This window comes from Leuciscus leuciscus, assembly GCF_965113295.1.
Source record: "Leuciscus leuciscus genome assembly, chromosome: 5".
Classification (NCBI taxonomy): domain Eukaryota; kingdom Metazoa; phylum Chordata; class Actinopteri; order Cypriniformes; family Leuciscidae; genus Leuciscus; species Leuciscus leuciscus.
In genome coordinates, this window is record NC_138729.1 from 49923203 (window position 1) to 49945054 (window position 21852).

Genomic DNA, 21852 nt, shown 5'->3' on the forward strand with positions numbered 1-21852 from the left:
AATGAAAGCTCTTGGTCCAAAGTTGTTGTTGAATTGAGTCACATATTCCGTGTTTTTTTTGTTTTTTTTTAAAGCAATGACTTCTGGATTAGTGATGTCACCCTCTCAAAAGGTTGGCATAAAATTATGTGTTTTTTTCTGTAATTTTTTTGTTGGTCCAATTGTATTTTTCATTCATTTATATATATTGAGTTGTCATCATTGATTTTGTTATTATTCACAACCCATTCTCACTCCCAGGGCGTCAAAAACTGAAGCATGGTCAAGTGCCTTCCGCGTCACCAAGGAGACGTCGAAGGTACCCCTAGGCGTCACTTCATTGACGAACAAGGAACTCCATTGATTTCAACGGGTACCCCTAGGCGTCACTTTATTGACGAACAAGGAACTCCATTGATTTCAACGGGTACCCCTAGGCGTCACTTTGTTGACGAACAAGGAACTCCATTGATTTCAACGGGTACCCCTAGGCGTCACTTTATTGACGAACAAGGAACTCCATTGATTTCAACGGGTACCCCTAGGCGTCACTTTGTTGACGAACAAGGAACTCCATTGATTTCAACGGGTACCCCTAGGCGTCACTTTATTGACGAACAAGGAACTCCATTGATTTCAACGGGTACCCCTAGGCGTCACTTTATTGACGAACAAGGAACTCCATTGATTTCAACGGTTTGCCTTAAGCGTCAGATTAAGACGCAAAAGGCAAATTAGCCTACGTCATCGAAATTTTCTAAAGCTCTGGTAAGAAATAAGGCCTAATAAATTTATGTTTTTTATAGCTAAGTTTGTATAGCTACATAAATGTATTTAATGTCCATAAATCCGCTTTTTAATATTATCTGTAGAAGACTTTTATCTGGGCTAGGCTACCTCCAGCAACTCCAAAGATTTAAAATCCATAACGCATGTGTGTATACATGTATACATACATATACACACATGTACGCAATGTGCATAAAATGTACGAAAAAATATAAAAATACAAATAAATAAATGAATGAATTAATTAATTAATTAATTAATAATAATAAGGATACAGTAGGCCTAAACAATCATTTAATTATGCATTATAAAAACGCATATATATATATATATATAGCATATATATATATATATATATATATATATATATATATATATATATATATATATATATATATAGTATACAGTAGGCCTAAACAATCATTTAATTATGCATTATAAAAACGCATATATATATATATGCGTTTTTATAATGCATAATTAAATGATTGTTTAGGCCTACTGTATACTTCTGGCCTGTTTCTTATTGTAAAAAAAAAAAGAAAAAAAAAGATTAAAACACACACACATTTATATTTATAGATTTGAGATCTTTAGGCTATTTTTACATTTGATGCCAGGGACATTAATAAATTAATTATCAGCTCGCTATTAATGTTATCTGTAGAATCTGCGATATTACGTCCTTTTACTGTTGTGGTTCTTATGTTGGCCAATCAAAACATAACAAACTCTTACACATAATCAACCGGGTATTTTTATGGAGTAATTGTTGGTTTATAATTAATAAATGTAAAACATTGTAATATATATATATATATATATATATAATAAAAGCAATGCCACCAATTAAGTTTATTTTTTTTTTATTTATTTTTTTATGGCATCCTGTTCTCGCGGTAAGTCCTGTCGCGCTTTCAACGCTATATCTCGTCTTTGCACGGTAGGTTCTTCTGGTGTTCTGGTACATAATTTAGATAAAGAATTTTTCTTGGAATCATTGTACTTTTTTGTGCATCATGTTCACACGTCTATCAGGGTTGTTATATATATATATATATTTCATTCATTTTATTTTATTTTATTTTTTATTAAGAATAAAAGCCATACCTAAAACCTATTGACGGGTGCTAACGATACCTGATGATATGCTGCTAGTGGCCTACGTCCATTAGCATGTTAGCTAATACTTTATAATTTGGGGTTTATCAGATACTTTATGACCTGGGATTTGTGTTTGACTGCCATAATAGACTAATTAACTCAAATGAATAAGAATGTTAAAACTTCGACTAAGATGAAAAGAAGATTTGGTTAAAACTCTAATAACTTGTCATTAACATTTTTTATTAATTCAGATAACCTGTATTATCTTATATAATATATCAGTACTATTTACAATCAATGGCATGTGAACATTAAATCTTTTTATTTTTGTAATATCTTTCTTTGTTTTTCCATAGGTTATAACGAACCCAACATCACTTTTAAGAACTGTTTCTATCTATCTATCTATCTATCTATCTATCTATCTATCTATCTATCTATCTATCTATCTATCTATCTATCTATCTATCTATCTATCTATCAGCTATATAACGAACCCAACAGCACTTTTAAGAGCTTATCTATCTGTCTGTCTGTCTGTCTGTCTGTCTGTGTGTCTGATCTATCTGTCTATCTCTGTTTTGATCTGTGTATCAATATCTCTCTATCTGTCGAGTGTCTATATACAATCACATGATGGACTTTGAGTTAGAAGAAGAGTTGAGAAATACTGATGAGCTCCTTGAAAACTTACAAGCTCGAGAGGTAAAATAAAGTTATTGTACAAGCATTGAGTTTAGTATATTTTTTGAAAATTGTCCTGTTGATTTTAAATTAAGTCACAATATATATTTCACAATGACTGTTACTTTATTGGTCAATAGTATGCATTTATTAACCCTAACAAGACATTAAGTGATATTATATTTCTTGAATTTTTGGCTAGTCTTTTGTTATGCTCTTAGGAAAGACTGTCCAAAAGCAATGTGCAGCCTCTACCCCCACCCCCTACTGTTCAATGGAGAAAGAGGGACAGCCAAGGTGAAATAATTTACAAATATCCAAGAGCCAGAAGGGCAACTGTAGAACGTAAGTATAAGGTACTCACTGTATATGCTCATAAAAATGATATATATGTATAATTCTCCATATGTGAGTCCAGAATCCATACTCCATATATACTGTATATATTAAGAAGCAATTGTATATATATATACTTTATGTGAAATTGTGCTTCTGTTTTGTAAATAGGACTAGGAAGTGACCACAACAACCTTTCTGGTAATGTTTAGCTACATCAAAATTATGTTGAGTGTATGTGTATCTCTTTTTTTTTATTTCTTTCTCACAATTCTTTTTAGCAGGTCCACTTGTTATAGAAGATGACTTGACGGGTGGCCCTGCAAATACCTCTGAGACAGCTGGTATACACTGAAGCAAAATATTGATTAGTGTTTCATATTTAAAAATTAACTTTTTTATATAGATGTGAATAATTCCATCATTAGACTTTTAATGATGGAATTTTGTTCCACCACAACAACCTTTCTGGTAATGTTTAGCTACATCAAAATTATGTTGAGTGTATGTGTATCTCTTTATGTTTATTTCTTTCTCACAATTTTTTTTTAGCAGGTCCACTTGTTATAGAAGATGACTTGACGGGTGGCCCTGCAAATACCTCTGAGACAGCTGGTATATACTGAAGCAAAATATTGATTAGTGTTTCATATTTAAAAATTAACTTTTTTATATAGATGTGAATAATTCCATCATTAGACTTTTAAGTGCATACACAGTTATATACTTTTAGATGTAAATCTTGATTTTTTTTTTAAATATATGTTTATTAATTTGACTTAGATACCATTCTTGAAGAGCTAAAGAGGCTGTTGGACACTACGGAAGTTGATGATAATGTTATGCCAATGCAAGATCATCAACCTCGGTCTGCATCCAATGACTGGACCATTAGAACTGAAATGAGGGAGGAGAGATGGAAAGAAGCTAGATCTTCACTTGTGGAGAACATTTTGAAAGGAGAGGATGCAAGTTCCTCATCCTGCCAACAGTGTAGATCAAATGCAGCTATTGTGCGCTGTAGGGACTGTCTCCCTTACCCTTTCCTCTGTGCCGATTGTGATGAGAGAAGACATGGTAGCTTCTTTGTTCTCCATAATCGGGATTCTCTTGTCTCAGGTTTTGTACAACCTTTACCTCCATCCACAGGATTCTGCCAGGAAGCTGGTCAAATTTCTGTTAAACATCTTGGTAAGATAATGTTATGCTTAGTTGTATTGTTGTTTTATTGTGCTCTTAATATATGATGTTTTTAAATATATCTTATTTTTTGCACAGTTCGACTGCTGCCTGTAGAAATACCTGCCCATATTTGTGATTGCAGTAATGGGACAGTCCTTGTTTCTTCAGGCAGGCCCATGACCCTCATCACTATGAATGGAAAGGAAGATTTTTGCATCACATTTTTTCTAATATTTATTACCATTTCCTTATTGTCTAATAATTATATGTAGCTTGTTTTACTCCTGTAGGCCGTTACAACCTTAGCATGCCTCACTTGTCCTGTGCTTCGTGTGGACATTCACGAGAGACGTCTTTGTCAGAACTTCAGAGGAGTGGTTACTGGCCTGGCAACATCCCTGCAAGTATGCTGTTCACAACAGATGTGCTCGTCTCATTTCAAGAGATGAAAATGGCATCACCAGGGATGTCTTTTCAAGCATTTGTTAAAATGCTTGATGAGAAAACAATTCTCTTTGGTAGAGTAAGTATTTTATTTGTTTTTAAATTTGATTTATCATTAACCACTGGCAAGTAAAATTACTATTTTCTTTGAAAGTAGTAGAAACCTTTTCATGTATAGATTTAACAACTAAGATATTGAATATAGTGAAAATTATATACAATGTGATTCTCAATTCAGCTATGTACACTAGCCTTAACTGATGTTAAAGTTAAACTTTATCCTTTTAACCTTTTGGAGATTAATTTAAAAGAATATGAGTGCTTTCAATGCTACATATAATCAAACATGTTCTACCCAGTAAAACACCAGTATTACATGTGCTTAATTTTGCAGAGTGGAAAAATATCAGCCAATGTTTTTAGCTGCAGTTTTAATGAATGGGTTGCAGCAAGATATGCAGTGGAAAAGATGTGCCAGGAGGAGTTTTTCACTTGTCCAGCATGCACTCCAGACATGCTAGCTGTATGTGTTGACGGAAATCGCAAACACTATCGGTTTAAAAACACAGCAAGGTACTTTTTTTAAATAAAGTGATTTTCTTAATTTTGAATGATGTGTTAATATACGTTCTTGATGTGTTTCTCGATAGCACAGAGAAAAGAGGATTATTTGACCATATTTTTATACAAAGTGATGTGGAGGTGTCTGACTTTGTGGACTTTGTCCGCAACAACAATGATCACGTAAGTATTTTTATTTATGTTAGCATGATCACGTAAGCATTTTTATTTATGTTGGCAGATATTACTAGATAATTTCTTTTACAGCTTTTCACAAACAATTTTACACATTCCTTAAACTAAATGTATTGCTTAGAAAATAATTAAACATATCCAGAAGATAAAATATGATGCCCTCTGACAACATGCTATGTGCATTTTTACATTATGACTACTTCAGATATTTGTGTTCATTGTTTTAAAATTAGCTTGGATTGAAGCAGTCAATGTGTAGTTTTTTAAAGGCCATAATATAACAGTTAACTCAGTCAATATGTACAATACATGGTGAGATGGATTTGTTTGTTCAAAGCATTAATCATTTTTGAGAAATCTGTAAACTCATCTTACAAAAGCTAATGTGAATGTTCTGTAAATATTTAATCTTTTTTGTTGATCATGTGTAAAGTCCTGTCACATTTAGAGTGGTCTATTTAGCATCTCTTTTAAGCTTTTTTAAAATGTTTATAATTTATATGATCTAGGTGTCGGGAAGAGGACTGTGTGGTGCATCACAATGGACAGCAGCAAAAGAATTGGCCAAGAAATCAAGCAGCAAACTGGATGAGGAGGGATTAGAGATTGCTGTCTGTCGCCATGGCATTCTCCTTATGGCCTTAAACATGTTCCGAGGGGAAATTTTTGCTTACCCACTCTTTCTTCAGAAAAAACTTGCAGATATGTCACAAGGGAGCATTACATTTTTCTGTTCAGATGTAGCCTGCAAATACTTCCCATATCTCCAACGTGTGTCTAAACAGTGCCCTGAGCTGCAGTCTTTACTGGACATGCATCCTTTTCTGTCTGTGATGCATGCCAAAGCACACTCTTGGAAATGTGAGGTATATTGCCATGCGTTTTAAACATGTAATAATAAGAAGAAATGCACAAATTTTAAATGCGTTGATTTTGTCGGATTTAAAAACTTGTTAGGTCAAGTACAGTGGGGCCTACCAGGAAGGAGCTGGGTCAACTATTGGTGAGGAAGTGGAGCAGGTGAACAGCTTCCTATCTAGAATTGCTGTTACAAGCAAATACATGTCAAAATCAGGTTTGTTGAATTAAGTATGAATAATATAGAATGACTTTTGTTATATACGTACCTCTCATTACATTTTCTTATATGTATGTTATAGGCAGAACAGACATGATTACAACGCAAGCCATGTCCTGGAATAAGCGTAAGGTTCTCAATTTGGGACAAGCTCTAGTTAACAGATATACAAAGGTATAACTTTCTTCTCAGTCACATATTGCAGTTGGGATTTTTAGGTTTTACTCATTTATTCCTATCTTAATTAAAGGTGTAAAAAGTCAATCAAAGTCAATCAGTAGTAGGGGCCGTGTCTACTCATGATAGGGGAGAAGAGAGTGAGAACAAGAGGGAGGGAAACATTACAAAAGAAGGGAATATCACTGGAAAAAGAGCAATCAAGGGAGGGGTGTGTTTGTTTGAGTTGATTTTAAATATCCAGTGTTTCATAGAAATTGTTTACTGCACCTGTAAATGAAATGCAGGACTTTTTCAAGTTGACTTTGTATTTTGTAGACTCAGAAGGCTCTTCAAGTGCAGCAACACACCTTGGAGGCATTGAAGACAGAGCTAACACTTCAAGATGATACTGTTCATCAGTGGGTTTCAGATGTACAGCAATGGGCAGAAGGTATTGTTTTGATTTGCTTTGTTATTATTCTTATTATTGGCAGGTAACAATAATTCTAATTCTTGTGTAGAAAATGACCGACACGGGAGTGGTGATACGAGAAGGTTGCAAGAAGAAATAGAGGCACTAACAGTCAGCATCAAAAGGCGTACACAGCGTCTGTACAGTCAAACAGGTGAAACACAAACATTGGGAATTTACCATGTTATTTTTTAACTATTATGTCATTGGATGTCACATTGTATATGCATTTATTTCTTTGTAGCTAAAAAAGTGCTGTAATGTTTTTTATTTTTTATTTAATTCAGATAGCAACAAGCGACGCCATTCTTTGCGACTCAGAAGGAGTGAGGAAAAGAAGAAGCTAGCTGCTGCAGTGGAAGAATACAACAGCATAGCGGATCCATCCCAGCAGCTTGGCTCAGTCGAAAACTTTTTTACAGCTGAGACTGTTGCTTGGCCTTGGCAAATCCCTTGCAGTACTGGTATGTTCTATATAACAGGGCAATTCAGTTATGTTCCCAGAGAGCCACAACCAGCAGAGTTCAGTTCCAACCCTAATCAAACACATCTGCCTGCAATAATCAAGCAATCCTGAAGACCTTGACCAGGAACAAAATTGAATAGCACTATTCTGTAAGACAAGTCTATGTCATTGTTTTTATGAGCAGGCACTGTATATAATGACTCTTTTGTTAACCTTATTTCAGAATTGGCTCCATTTCTCACCAAGAGGAAGGTGTTTGACAAGGTGATGGCAGTGAGACGCCTTCAGGAAGAGAGAGGTCTAATTTGTAAGGAGATGAAACAGCACTGGACAGTCCTGACACAAAAGATGTCCAAATTTGAAGCACTGATTAATGAGATAAGTTCAAAATGTAAGAAAGTCTTTAAACATTTATTTGCGCTTGTGTATACAGTATATAGCATTGTATTTTTTCTTAATGTATCCTTTTGTTTTTCAGCTCTTTTTCCAACACTGTCTGACACTGCATGCAAAGGTCTCCTCTGCATTGTTCGAAAGAAACATTATGAACTTAGGCATTTAATGCAGTTGGTAAAGGCAGGCTATGTAAAAATTTTCAGCCAACAAGATTTGATGTCTGAAGAAGAGAAGCTTGACCAGGAAGATGACTTGCAAGAGGAAGGGCTGTCAGAAAGCGACAACAGCTCAGATGATGAACAGGATTTTCCTTAAAGGTGGGGTATGTGATTTTCAAAATCAAAAATTTTCATTTCAGTGCTTCTAACTCAGTGGCTGTAAGTGGGTTAGGAATAGGATTTCAAGTGATTTTGAAAAAATGGCCAAAAAAGAGAATCACATACCCCACCTTTAATAAGGCACTATCACGATTTGTCTGGGAACAGACCGGGGTGTCTTTGAACAATTACCTTATAAATTCCATACGGCTAATATTATATCTAAAAAAACTACTTTGATGATTAAGATCAATGGAGCTGTCTAAGATTCTGTAATGGAGTTTACATTCAGTGTGCATATTTTGACACTTAATAGTTACTCAAGGCACTTATTTTACTTGTCCAAATGAAATAAAATGTATTCCAAAACATATATACAATACTCAAAACAAACTGGGATATTCACACACAAATTACATTTGACTGCACTTAATTTAGATTTTTTTTAATTTGTCTTATATTTGGTTTTATAATTCTAGATTGTATGAATGTGTCCTGGTATGTAAAGCACTTTGGCCGACATGTGTTTTAAAATGTGTTACATAAATAAATGTGGATTGATTGTCTGAGCTCTTTTTTCCCCCCAATTTTTTATTGATTTAATAAAAAAAAACTACAAACAAATCCTTACCATGACTCTTACTGAGACCATCTTTTTTTTAGTCAGATCAATGACATTTGGGACAAAACACCAAAATATTATCATTGCTCATACTTAGTGATGTGTTACAGTGACAAATGGCTGAAAAGTGCATATAAGCAAGATTACTGATGCAAAGTAGTGATGCCCAACAAGACAAGTTTGAAAACATTTCACACATGTTTTAGTGCTTTAGTAGGCTACACAATGAGTCTATACAGTTAGCATGATGTTAGCTCTTAACTGCTGGATCATGCTAGTTTTTCAAACTTGTGGGTCTGGGGTGATTTGTGCCAAAGGGCCTGGGTTAAGTTGTGCCAGATCCAGACCACCTAGACCTACATACTCACAGGGGATAATCTTGAGAAGTGAGGAGATGGGCATGCCTCATCATTGTTTGACTTAGGCCTGCCTGCTATTTGTTTAATTTAGCTAACACTGATTTCAGTTTTGAGTTTGCACTATGTTATTAAAGAGAAGTTTTATTCCGTTTTTAAGTGGCCTATGTCACAATAGGATGTTTAGAAATTAGCCTAGTCACTTTATTCTTATATGTTACATAATTGACAGACAGCGCTATGTCAACAGGCATCTATTGCCAAAGCCTTTTTGCCTGAAATGATTCACAAATATCATATATTGTGTTGCTATGGTGCTCTAAATGGTTGCTAGGGCATAGCTTGATAGCTTCACAATGATCCTGAGAGACTGATTGGTCGTCTGAGTAAAATGAGCCCGCCCCCTTTTCCCCCGCACCAGGGGCAAGTTGTGCCATGAGACCACTTTTTTCCCAAGAGCTATATTTCTGAAACAATTTATTTCAGATCCAAAGTTATTGTTCTCAGGGATGCACCACATCCTGAAATACATGTACATCCTTAAGTTGAAGGCATTACTGCCATGGCCTCACTTTAAAGTCACTTTGAGTAAAAACTGGCACAACTCACCCCACTTTCCCCTATAAAGTTCTGTCTCACACACAGAACTTTGGGTTAAGATTGTTGAAGGGCGACATGCTAACATCACTGCTAAAGGACTGCTACAGTACAAACCTTCAATAAATTCTTCTGCCCCACAAGAACTCTGGTCAAGCTTACATATTTTATGTATTGGAGAAATCGAATACATTGGTGAGCCACCCAAACCACTGCTCGGCCAAATACACCAAAATCTAACACCATCAACAACTAATACAAGCCTGATGTAAGCATAGAAAAGGGTGGAAAGAGAAAATACAGTATTCAATATAAATGTGATTCAGCACAGTTCGTTGTCCATGATTAAGGCTGCATTTATGCATGTATGTATGTAAGATAATATGTGTGTATGTTTATGCACATGTTTTACTGTCCTTACACCCCAGGGGCCAGCGCTCCCCGAAAGAGCAAAAAAAGGGCATATTTCAAATGACTGTAAATCAAGTCTAACTATGTATGCTATGTTTACTAAATAAATTTGGACAAAGTTTTCAGACATGGAAAGGTGGTATAAAGGCGTTTTAAAAGTTGCTCACAGTAAAATAACAAATTCCGGCCTGCCTCTAAAATATGTAATTGAGGTTTGCACAATGAACATATTTAAACATGCCTTTGTTCATTAAAGATACTAATTATTTTATTTAATTACTAAACTTTTAAACTACATTACCCATACGCCTAAGTCGTAGATGGAACAGGAAAACAGGGTGCTGCTATTTGTAGTTCATAGAAGTGTGTAATCAGTCACGCTTAGGGTTAGGGTTAGGGTTAGGATCTCTGTAAATTAGTAATTTCTCTCAACATTGCTACACCCCATTGTTAATTTAATGTATTACTGATGTAATAATAACAGCAAAACATACTTTGTAACAAAAAATGATTTTAATATGGCTTTAAAGGGATACTCCACTTTAAAATGAAAATTCTGTTATCATATACTCACCCTCATGTTGTTTCAAACCTGTATGAATTTCTTTCTTCTGCTGAACAGAAAGGAAGATATTTAGAAGAGCATCAGTAACAAGACGGTTTCTGGTCTCATTGACTTCCATAGTATATTTTTTTTCCTACTATGGAAGTCAATGAGACCAGAAACTGTCTGGTTACTGATATTCTTCTACATATCTTCCTTTCTGTTCAGCAGAAGAAAGAAATTCATACAGGTTTGAAACAACTTGAGGGTGAGTATATGATGACAGAATTTTCATTTTAAAGTGGAGTATCCCTTTAAGACCTCAACAGGTCCTGTGGATTCCAATGAAACCTCAAAGGCAGTGAAAACTCAGATTTAAAAAGAAATTATCCATTGAGTAAGAGGTGGCAAGATTGAAATCAAAACATGATAAAGCTGCTGGAATGTAAATTTGCGATAACACAGTGAAATTTTTTTTTTTAAAACGTAGCATATCTGACAGAAAATATGTAGCAGGGTGTACCACCATGGGTGTACCACCATTTGACACTGGAGACACTAAATTGTCCATGTAGAGTGTGAATGTTTATTTGTCTGTCTGTGTTGTTGTCATGCAATAGCCATCCGTTCGGGTTGTTTCCATTCATTAAGCCCAATATGCTGGCATTGGCTCCCGCACCTTACCTCACCACACCGTGAGTGTGTGTGTGTGTTTTTTTACAGCGTTGAACATTGTAGCCAATCACAGACATATATGTTGTACCCATCACCGCAATGGCCAATCAGAGGTTTTTACGTGTGACACCTCGGAATCACGTTCGAGACGTCTCGAATATATAGTTAATTTATGAAATACTGCTGGCAAGATGTTGAATACATAAAACAAAAATATGTAAATTCATCCGAAATTCAAATTCAATATTATGATATAATTTTCTAATCCCGTTACCAATAATGCCACACTTTTTTATTGTACTATTTTATGCCCTGCCATGTTCGCTACATGTTGTCTTCAATACAAAACAATTGTAACAAAAAAGGTGTATTGTTACTGCTGTACGTACACACTGCCTTATTATTTTTTTTAAAGAGAATTGACAGTGAAGAGCAGGGCAAAAAACAACAACAAAAAATCTGTTATGTCAAAATAGATCTGTGCATGAAGTCTCTTCAGTATATTGTCTTCTAGACATGCCAATTTGTACATTTTATTACTATTTTTTCTCTTGACTGTTTTAAAGAAATGTTTACTTAATTGATTACAATATTTGAAGGGTAGCTATATGCTAATGTTTTAATGTATTTTTGCCTGTTAACATTAATTGTTACTCATTTATTTATTGTTAAATATACTGTTTTAGTTAATTATTTCCAATATATATATATATATATATATATATATATATATATATATATATATATATATATATATATATATATATATATAGTTTATTTTTGCCATAGTACCTTAATTGGTACCAAGAACAGCCATTTTGCCCAAGTTACCATAAATAATACTAATCAATTCAATAACATTTACCAGATGATCGTGTACAGTTTCAATAATGTTCAGCCTTTGTAACACCCAGTTGAAAATATTACTCCAAAATGGGGGAAAAAAATGGGGGGGGGGGACTCACAGTACCAATGTTTGATCATTTATTCAACATTAATTACCATAAAAGTGATTTGTAAAAAAGTGAAAAGTAATCAATTGATTATTAGATTTATTAGAAAACAGCAAAGAAACAGTTACATGCAATAAATGTAGATAAGAAAACAAGAATAGCAAACTAAAACAGTAACTTAGGTACATAAACTTTAAACTAAATTTTAGTCTTGGAAGAAAAGATTGTAGGGCTCCCAGGTGTCCATCCATTTCATCCCACTGCAAATCAGTAAAAATAAAAATTAAAGATCATATAAAAATTTACAGAACAGGCTATGACATGTAACTATTGAAAAAAGATTGACTTTTTGAAGGGCAAAAATATTTTTGCATTCAGTTAAGACATTTAAATACATAAATGTAAGCAAGAAAGATGTATTAGGCAATCAAAATGAATAAGTAAAAGTTTATTATAATACATGTAAACACAAATATCCTAGATTTTTACAAAAGGTTTACCTCATTTGTATAATTACCATAGTGCACCCTTAAACAGGTTATATGTGATACATACCATCCTGAACACGGCTTCCATCTCACTTTGACCTCTTTGACACCCTTTAAGAAACATTAACAACAACCACACACACACACACACACACACACACACACACACACACACACACACACACACACACACACACACACACACACACACACACACACACACACACACACACACACACACACACACACACACACACACACACACACACACACACATTAAATTCAATATCATGCTAAAAAAAATAAAAAATACAAATAAACGTGCCTGTACCATGCCCTTACTAGGCCACAGATTCATTCTCATTTCAAATAAATGTACATTATTTAAAAAAAAAATCTTATGTTTCAATGTTTTACTAAGTAATATATTTCTGACAGACATTTACAAAATGAGTTCAATCTTACTTCCTTTGACATCCTATTCCTTATGATCTTGTCATATGGAAATGTTTTTAATCTGGGATGTACTTGGCATTCTACAACAGAAAAATATAAAAGGATATAATATATAATCAGGAAATGTTTACACTCATGACATATTAACAGTTCGGTAAGCAATTCTTAATAAATAGAATGCATAAATCCTTGCAATGGGCTGGCCACCTGAAACCCTAAAAATGAACTGAAATTAGACCATCTGAAGTACAATTTGCTTTGAATTGGTTGTGTGGTTTGGTAATAGTGCACATTATGGAAGCTAAATATGGCAGATTATTTAATGTTATCATCAAGCCTCCATAGCACGTTTGTCTCGATTAAGAATTTAATCAAGGGCTTAAATATAAGTTCCTGTGGCAAGCAGGACGAGGTCGAGGGACGTGAGAGGACGGCACGAGACCGGTGGAGTGATTACTGATGAGCGGCACATGCGTGACGCACCGGTCTCTCACGTCCCTCGACCTCGTCCTGCTCCCGTCCACAGTTCCATTAATAGAACACTTGAAATTTGTTTATAACTCATTTGGTGTTATTTAAAAGCATTTAATTAAAACAGCAACCATACACACAGGAATAGTATGACGCCTGTACGCATTTGACCACTGTATAACAATCAAGAAGTAAGTTTGAACATTAAAGGGGATTATTGCAGTTTATGCACAATCAGTTGCATACACATATTCAGCTTCATAGACATTATTGTCTATGATTAGTTATGGAATTTAACAATATTTTGCGACTTAAAAACAGCCTTTTAAAAATGATATTGAAATAAGAAACTTGTGTTCTACATTGTACTTAGTCAGTTTTCATTAAAAATGCAAATACACAATACCTGCTTGTTTATACATCCATTTTCTTTGTTTGGCTCCTTTCCTTGGAATTATTGTGGAGGAATTGTCTGTAAAACACACACACACACACACACACACACACACACACACACACACACACACACACACACACACACACACACGAAAATTGGGAATAGAACTATGTTCAAGCTTAAATAAAACTTATTGCATGTTGTGCATGTTTTTGCCTGAAGTGAAAAAAAAAATCACCTGCATCTTTGGGCTTAGATGGGGCAGCATGACTGTTCTGGCAGTGGAAAGAAGGGTTTGTAGATGGAAGATGTGAATCATAGAAAGTAGGGGTGATGCAAGAGGAGGTAGGGGTGAGGGGAAATGGTGTAGGAGGAGGAGTGGGGAAAGAAGATGGAGGAGGAAGAAGGGTGATGTAAGAGGAAGTGGGAGGAAAAATGTTGGAGGACGAAGATGGAGAAGGAAGAAGGGTATCAAAAGACGAGGAAGAAGGAGGAAGGCTGGAGGGAGAAGATGAAGGAGGAGGAGGAGGAGGAGGAGGAGAAGGAAGGGTGTACAAAGAACAGGAAGAAGGAGGGAGGCTGAAAGAAGATGGAGGAGGAGGAAGGGTGTAGAAAGGGCAGGAAGAAGGAGGAAGGCTGGAGGAAGAAGATGGAGGAGGAGGAAGGGTGTAGAAAGGGGAGGAAGAAGGAGGAAGGCTGGAGGAAGAAGATGGAGGAGGAAGGGTGTAGAAAGGGGAGGAAGAAGGAGGAAGGCTGGAGGAAGAAGATGGAGGAGGAAGGGTGTAGAAAGGGGAGGAAGAAGGAGGAAGGCTGGAGGAAGAAGATGGAGGAGGAAGGGTGTAGAAAGGGGAGGAAGAAGGAGGAAGGCTGGAGGAAGAAGATGGAGGAGGAGGAAGGCTGGAGGAAGAAGATGGAGGAGGAGGAAGGCTGGAGGAAGAAGATGGAGGAGGAAGGGTGTAGAAAGGGGAGGAAGAAGGAGGAAGGCTGGAAGAAGAAGATGGAGGAGGAGGAAGGGTGTCAAAAGAGGAGGAAGAAGGAGGAACGCTGGAGGAAGAAGATGGAGGAAGAGGAAGGGTGTCAAAAGAGGAGGAAGAAGGAGGAAAGCTGGAGGAAGAAGATGGAGGAGGAGGAAGGGTGTCAAAAGAGGAGGAAGAAGGAGGAAGGCTGGAGGAAGAAGATGGAGGAGAAAGGGCGGAAGTCGGGTGCTGGCAGACAGTTTCAGCAGTACTGGTTTGGTTTTGAAGCCTCATGTAATCTATGAGAGATTTTTGAAAGAAAATTTGAAAATATTTCTTTGAAAATTGCATGTGTAGATCATACGAAATACTTACTTTTAATACAAATTTCATAAAGACTAGTCATCCTTTCAAAGATGGTTTGAAGTGGTCCAACTGCAAATGGACCCATTGAAGTGATGACTTCAGCCACAAACCCATTTCTTTTCTCTTTAGAAATGAAGAGAATTGGCTTATAGCCAAGTACCTCCAATTTCTTAACCTGTAAAACAAATGCACAGACAGTCAATAAGTATCGGTATATTCATAATGGTAAGCAGGGACTTGTCTAAATGTTTAATTGAGAAATGTAGCAACTCATAATGTAATAACTGCACATAATGTAAAAACTGCACATAATGAAATAAGTATTACATTATTAGTGAAATGTTCATGATGTAATGATTTTCTCAAAATATAATAAAATACTGAGCTCATAATGTAATAACAATTTTTACATTTTGAGAAATGTATTACAATAGAAACTTACCAAAACATATCATATTTCATTAATGTAATAGCTTTTAAAACATAAAAATATTAGTATTCCCTTACAATACATAAAAAAAAAAAAATCTAAATCCAGTCTTAAAGGGATACTCCACTTTTTTTGGTATAGGCTCATTTTACAACTCCCCCAGACTTAAACAGTTGAGTTTTACCGTTTTCAAATCCATTCAGCCGATCTCCGGGTCTGGCAGTACCACTTTTAGCATAGCTTAGCATAGATAATTGAATCGGACAGCACCATTAGCATCTCTCTCAAAAAAATGACCAAAGAGTTTTGATATTTTTCCTATTTAACACTTGACTCTTCTGTAGTTACATCGTGTTCTAAAACCGTCGGAAAATGAAAAGTTGTGATGGTCTTGTCCGGTTCAATTCATTATGCTAAGCTATGCTAAAAGTGGTACCGCCAGACCCGGAGATTGGCTGAATGGATTCCAAAATGATAAAACTCAACTGTTTAACTCTGGGGAGTTGTAAAATGAACCTATTTCCAAAAAAGTGGAGTATCCCTTTAAACTACCTGCAAAATGCAACATTTAAATATTCATGCAATTAATATTACATATATAGTAATTTAACAAAAAACATTGGAATTCCATTTTAAAAGCTATTACAGTAATGAAAATATGATATGTTGTGCAAGTTTCTAATGTAATACATTTCTCAAAATGTAAAAATTGTTATTACATTATGAGCTCAGTATTTTTTTACGTTTTGAGAAAGTGATTACAGTATAAGCATTTTATTACCATTATGAGTTGCTACAAGTAAGAATATATATATATATATATATATATATATATATATATATATATATATAATTAAACATATATATAATTAGTAAAAATCTGTTATTTTAAAAATTATATATATATATACCCAGAAAAGCGCTATAGAAATGTAACAAAATATTATCATAATTATATATATATATATATATATATATATATATATATATATATATATATACAGTTATATATATATATATACATATATATATATATTTATACAGTGCTATGCATAAGTTTAGACACCCATGCTAAAGTTTACTAAAAAGTGGAATAAAAAAATAATCTTTTGGAAATTGAACTTAATGCCTTAATTTAAAAAAATTGGAAAAATCCAACCTTTAAGGACACCAATTTTCTTTGTGAATGAATAATGTATTGTAAATAAATAAATGTTCTTCCTTAAAATACAGGGTGCATAAGTTTGGACACCCCTATGTTAAATTCCCATAGAGGCAGGCAGATTTTTATTTTTAAAGGCCAGTTACTTCATGGATCCAGGATACTATGCATCCTGATAAAGTTCCCTTGGCCTTTGGAATTAAAATAGCCCCACACCATCACATGATGTGGGGCTATTTTAATTCCAAAGGCCAAGGGAACTTTATCAGGATGCACAGTATCCTAAAAAATAAAAAAAAATAAAAAATCTGCCTGCCTCAGTTGGGAATTTAACATAGGGGTGTCCAAACTTATGCACCCTGTATTTTAAGGAAGAACATTTATTTATTTACGATACATTATTCATTCACAAAGAAAATTGGTGTCCTTAAAGGTTGGATTTTTCCTAATTTTTTTAATTAAGGCATTAAGTTCAGTTTTTCAAAAGATGATTTTTTATTCCTCTTTTTAGTCAACTTTAGTATGGGCGTCTAAACTTATGCATAGCACTGTATATATATATATATATATATATATATATATATATATATATATATATATATATATATATATATAACATTACTTTTTAAAATAACAGATTTTTACTATTTAATAATTCATAGTTATATATACGTATGCTTATATTATATTGACATAAGAATTATAAATATGAGAATACTTCACCTATACCCAGTGAATAATATGTTATCTGTATAATTTTGTATTTACCTCATTCATTTCAGTACAGGACAGTATCTATATAGGCTACTATGAACAGAATATATACTGATACTACATTTGCAGAACAAGACTTACAGCAATGCGGGCAGAATCCACCACACGAGCAGCATTTCTGTGTTTTTTTGTGCTGGACATCCATGCACTCTCTTCGATATACTTTTGCTTGTTTTTGACTCTCTGTCTGAGGGTTAAACTAGCAAAACATGTTTTACATGTTTTGGAGCTGGCATTGTTGAGTGCCTGGCAGTGGGGACATGGTGTCTTTTTTGGCTTTGTCATTTTGATCTAAAAATAAAAATAAAAAATAAATACAGTGCATACAAAGCAAGTGCAGGCAACTGCTACAATTGGAGTTTTCTACCTGAGTTTTCTGTTTGGAAACTACAGTATACTGTATAGCAGAAGGTGTAGTGGTGTGAACAGAAAATTAGATAATAATTAGATCATATTTATTTGAATGCATGACAGAATGTATGCAAAATAAATACTTTAAATGAAAATTCATTCAAACTAGTTTTTTTTTTTGACTTATCATTACAGTATGTGTATTAATGCAAATACCATATAAGCACATATAAGTCTCATATTCTGTATAACAAATGTACATATACATACACTTGTAGAAATTATATCTGTGAAATCTGTGCATGGACATAGACCAAGTCGATTTTCTATGTAAATAATAAAAAGTAAACCATCCATTATTTAATTAGTCTATTATGGCAGTCTAACACAAATCCCAGGTCATAAATTATCTGATAAACCCCAAATTATAAAGTATTAGCTAACATGCTAATGGACGTAGGCCACTAGCAGCATATCATCAGGTATCGTTAGCACCCGTCAATAGGTTTTAGGTATGGCTTTTATTCTTAATAAAAAATAAAATAAAATAAAATGAATGAAATATATATATATATATAACAACCCTGATAGACGTGTGAACATGATGCACAAAAAAGTACAATGATTCCAAGAAAAATTCTTTATCTAAATTATGTACCAGAACACCAGAAGAACCTACCGTGCAAAGACGAGATATAGCGTTGAAAGTGCGACAGGACTTACCGCGAGAACAGGATGCCAGAAAAAAAAAAAAAAAAAAAAAAAAACTTAATTGGTGGCATTGCTTTTATTATATATATATATATATATATATATATATTACAATGTTTTACATTTATTAATTATAAACCAACAATTACTCCATAAAAATACCCGGTTGATTATGTGTAAGAGTTTGTTATGTTTTGATTGGCCAACATAAGAACCACAACAGTAAAAGCACGTAATATCGCAGATTCTACAGATAACATTAATAGCGAGCTGATAATTAATTTATTAATGTCCCTGGCATCAAATGTAAAAATAGCCTAAAGATCTCAAATCTATAAATATAAATGTGTGTGTGTTTTAATCTTTTTTTTTCTTTTTTTTTTTACAATAAGAAACAGGCCAGAAGTATACAGTAGGCCTAAACAATCATTTAATTATGCATTATAAAAACGCATATATATATATATGCGTTTTTATAATGCATAATTAAATGATTGTTTAGGCCTACTGTATCCTTATTATTATTAATTAATTAATTCATTCATTCATTCATTTATTTATTTGTATTTTTATATTTTTTCGTACATTTTATGCACATTGCGTACATGTGTGTATATGTATGTATACATGTATACACACATGCGTTATGGATTTTAAATCTTTGGAGTTGCTGGAGGTAGCCTAGCCCAGATAAAAGTCTTCTACAGATAATATTAAAAAGCGGATTTATGGACATTAAATACATTTATGTAGCTATACAAACTTAGCTATAAAAAACATAAATTTATTAGGCCTTATTTCTTACCAGAGCTTTAGAAAATTTCGATGACGTAGGCTAATTTGCCTTTTGCGTCTTAATCTGACGCTTAAGGCAAACCGTTGAAATCAATGGAGTTCCTTGTTCGTCAATAAAGTGACGCCTAGGGGTACCCGTTGAAATCAATGGAGTTCCTTGTTCGTCAATAAAGTGACGCCTAGGGGTACCCGTTGAAATCAATGGAGTTCCTTGTTCGTCAATAAAGTGACGCCTAGGGGTACCCGTTGAAATCAATGGAGTTCCTTGTTCGTCAATGAAGTGACGCCTAGGGGTACCCGTTGAAATCAATGGAGTTCCTTGTTCGTCAATGAAGTGACGCCTAGGGGTACCTTCGACGTCTCCTTTGTGACGCGGAAGGCACTTGACCATGCTTCAGTTTTTGACGCCCTGGGAGTGAGAATGGGTTGTTATTCATTGTTCCCCTTTACTATGTCTCAGGCAGTGTTTGTTGTGTTGTAATGTGTTAAACCTAAATATATTATAAATATAAATATATATATATATTTAGTGTATAATTATTAATTGTAATAATTATTATTGTATTATTGTGTTAATTTATTGTACATTTTAAGGATCTGTTTTGAAGATTGGGACAAAACTGTTTATTTTATTTTTAACTGTTTTCAGTATCTCCGTATATTCAGTTTTATATTTTTCTTTGGAGTTGCATTTGTCGGTTGACAAACTGTACAGTGTCACGCCTGAAGGATTTCTGTTTCTGATGAAACACTGAAGCGCAGCCCACACTAACTGCATACGTTGTGAAATATGTCAAAACGTCTTTGTTTAGTTTTTCTGGAAAAACGAGAAAACCTATATACATAAGATGTATTCATTCACTTTGGTATTACTTATTGGTATTGGCAAATTATCAAAAGTCTTAGTCTAAAACATTAAAAAATGCTGTTTTCCCCCAAACTACTACAGTTTTCTCAATTGCTTTGGCACATTTTTAGAAACAGTCCTAATATTCTCTAAACTTTAAGTTTAATTGTCACAACGGTTTGCTGGAACATCAGAACTCTATCGCATGTCTGCAGAACGTAGTAACTCACAGTTGTCATCACAGGTTACACTGCAGTGTGTGTGAGCTCACATAAGGGCCCTGCACACACACTCAAAGGTGCCAAAATATACTAATAATGGTCTGAAAATAATACGCAACTGCAAAATAATCGTATCTGTTGTAGGCTATATCATTTTAACGTGTACTGTATATTATAATATATAATAATTATTACTGTATAATAATACGCATAATTTTGTTTTTATTTTATTCCTATGAATGCTAATAATATTGTACCAGCTTGTTTCATTTTTACATTGATTTTTTTATTCTAAGGTAACAACAACATAGTCACGTGTGTCAACAATTTCTGCTAAATGAATGGAATGACAATGAAATTAAATCTTGCTATAAGGTTCAGAGTGTTTTTCCCGCACATCATTATGATGGTGAGACTCAAAACACTTACAGCTTGAGAAGAGCTCTGCTTTCACGCCAATTCGTACGATTTTTGCTAAATCGTACATATTTTACAAGTTGCCCAATTCGCATGAATTCGAAAGAATAACCTAGCTGACCCCGCCCCTAAACCTATAATCATAACTGGGGTTTAGACAAATCGTACGAATTGGTCGTGAGATAGCGTTGCCTTTTCCAGTAAAAAAAATAATTTTCCCCAACGATTTCTATTTCAGATAAATGCCGTTCTTTTGAACTTTCTTTTTATCAAAGAATCCTGGGAAAAAAAAATATACACTGTTTTCAACATTGATAATAATAATAAATGCTTCTTGATCAGCAAATCAGCGTATTAGAATGATTTCTGGAGCATCTGAAAAAATTTTCAAATTATAACATCTTGTAGGTAAGTGCCATGTTAAAGGTCTTGCAACACAATTTAAAGCAGTGACTGCAGATGTACCGACACAAGTCAAATAAGAGACAATCGCAACCTACTCTTAAAAATAAATCTTATAGGCCTACTCTTAAAAATAAATCTTTCAAAAGTTTTTTTTTTTTTTTTTACAGTAATGCCAGATAGAAGAACTATTTTTGTTCAGGGAACAGTTCTTTAATGAACCTTCTTTTAGAGTGAAGAAAATAAAAAATAAATCTAAAGAACATTTTTCCACTATAAATAACT

At 34.1% G+C, this 21852-nt stretch overlaps 2 protein-coding genes across 7 annotated transcripts; one reads left to right on the top strand and one right to left on the bottom strand.

Moving 5' to 3' along the window:
* The first annotated feature begins 2290 nt into the window (after positions 1-2290).
* On the top strand, positions 2291-8739 carry LOC309499687 (uncharacterized protein). 6 transcript variants are annotated; one of them, XM_082171076.1, is made up of 19 exons: positions 2292-2580; positions 2781-2904; positions 3067-3096; positions 3177-3239; positions 3448-3510; positions 3679-3915; positions 4015-4086; positions 4174-4274; positions 4367-4600; positions 4916-5094; positions 5172-5265; positions 5787-6143; positions 6235-6352; positions 6438-6529; positions 6851-6965; positions 7036-7140; positions 7274-7450; positions 7676-7843; positions 7931-8739. In XM_082171076.1, exons 1-19 carry the CDS (start codon positions 2509-2511, stop codon positions 8161-8163), a joined length of 2634 nt encoding a protein of 877 aa, XP_082027202.1. In that variant the 5' UTR covers positions 2292-2508; the 3' UTR covers positions 8164-8739. The 6 variants fall into 6 exon arrangements, 4 of the variants coding, with proteins under 4 accessions (XP_082027203.1, XP_082027202.1, XP_082027200.1 ...); XM_082171074.1 differs by having other exon boundaries at positions 2293-2580; positions 3679-4086; XM_082171075.1 differs by having other exon boundaries at positions 2293-2580; positions 3180-3239; positions 3679-4086.
* A 3648-nt stretch (positions 8740-12387) lies between these two features.
* LOC309499285 (uncharacterized protein) lies at positions 12388-18880 on the bottom strand. Its single transcript, XM_082170434.1, has 8 exons — positions 18854-18880; positions 17905-18114; positions 15467-15632; positions 14374-15390; positions 14145-14210; positions 13277-13347; positions 12879-12922; positions 12388-12583 (listed from the first exon to the last, which is right to left on the bottom strand). The coding sequence occupies exons 2-8, from the start codon at positions 18106-18108 to the stop codon at positions 12529-12531; spliced, it is 1623 nt and encodes a 540-aa protein (XP_082026560.1). The 5' UTR covers positions 18109-18114; positions 18854-18880; the 3' UTR covers positions 12388-12528.
* Positions 18881-21852: the final 2972 nt, after the last annotated feature.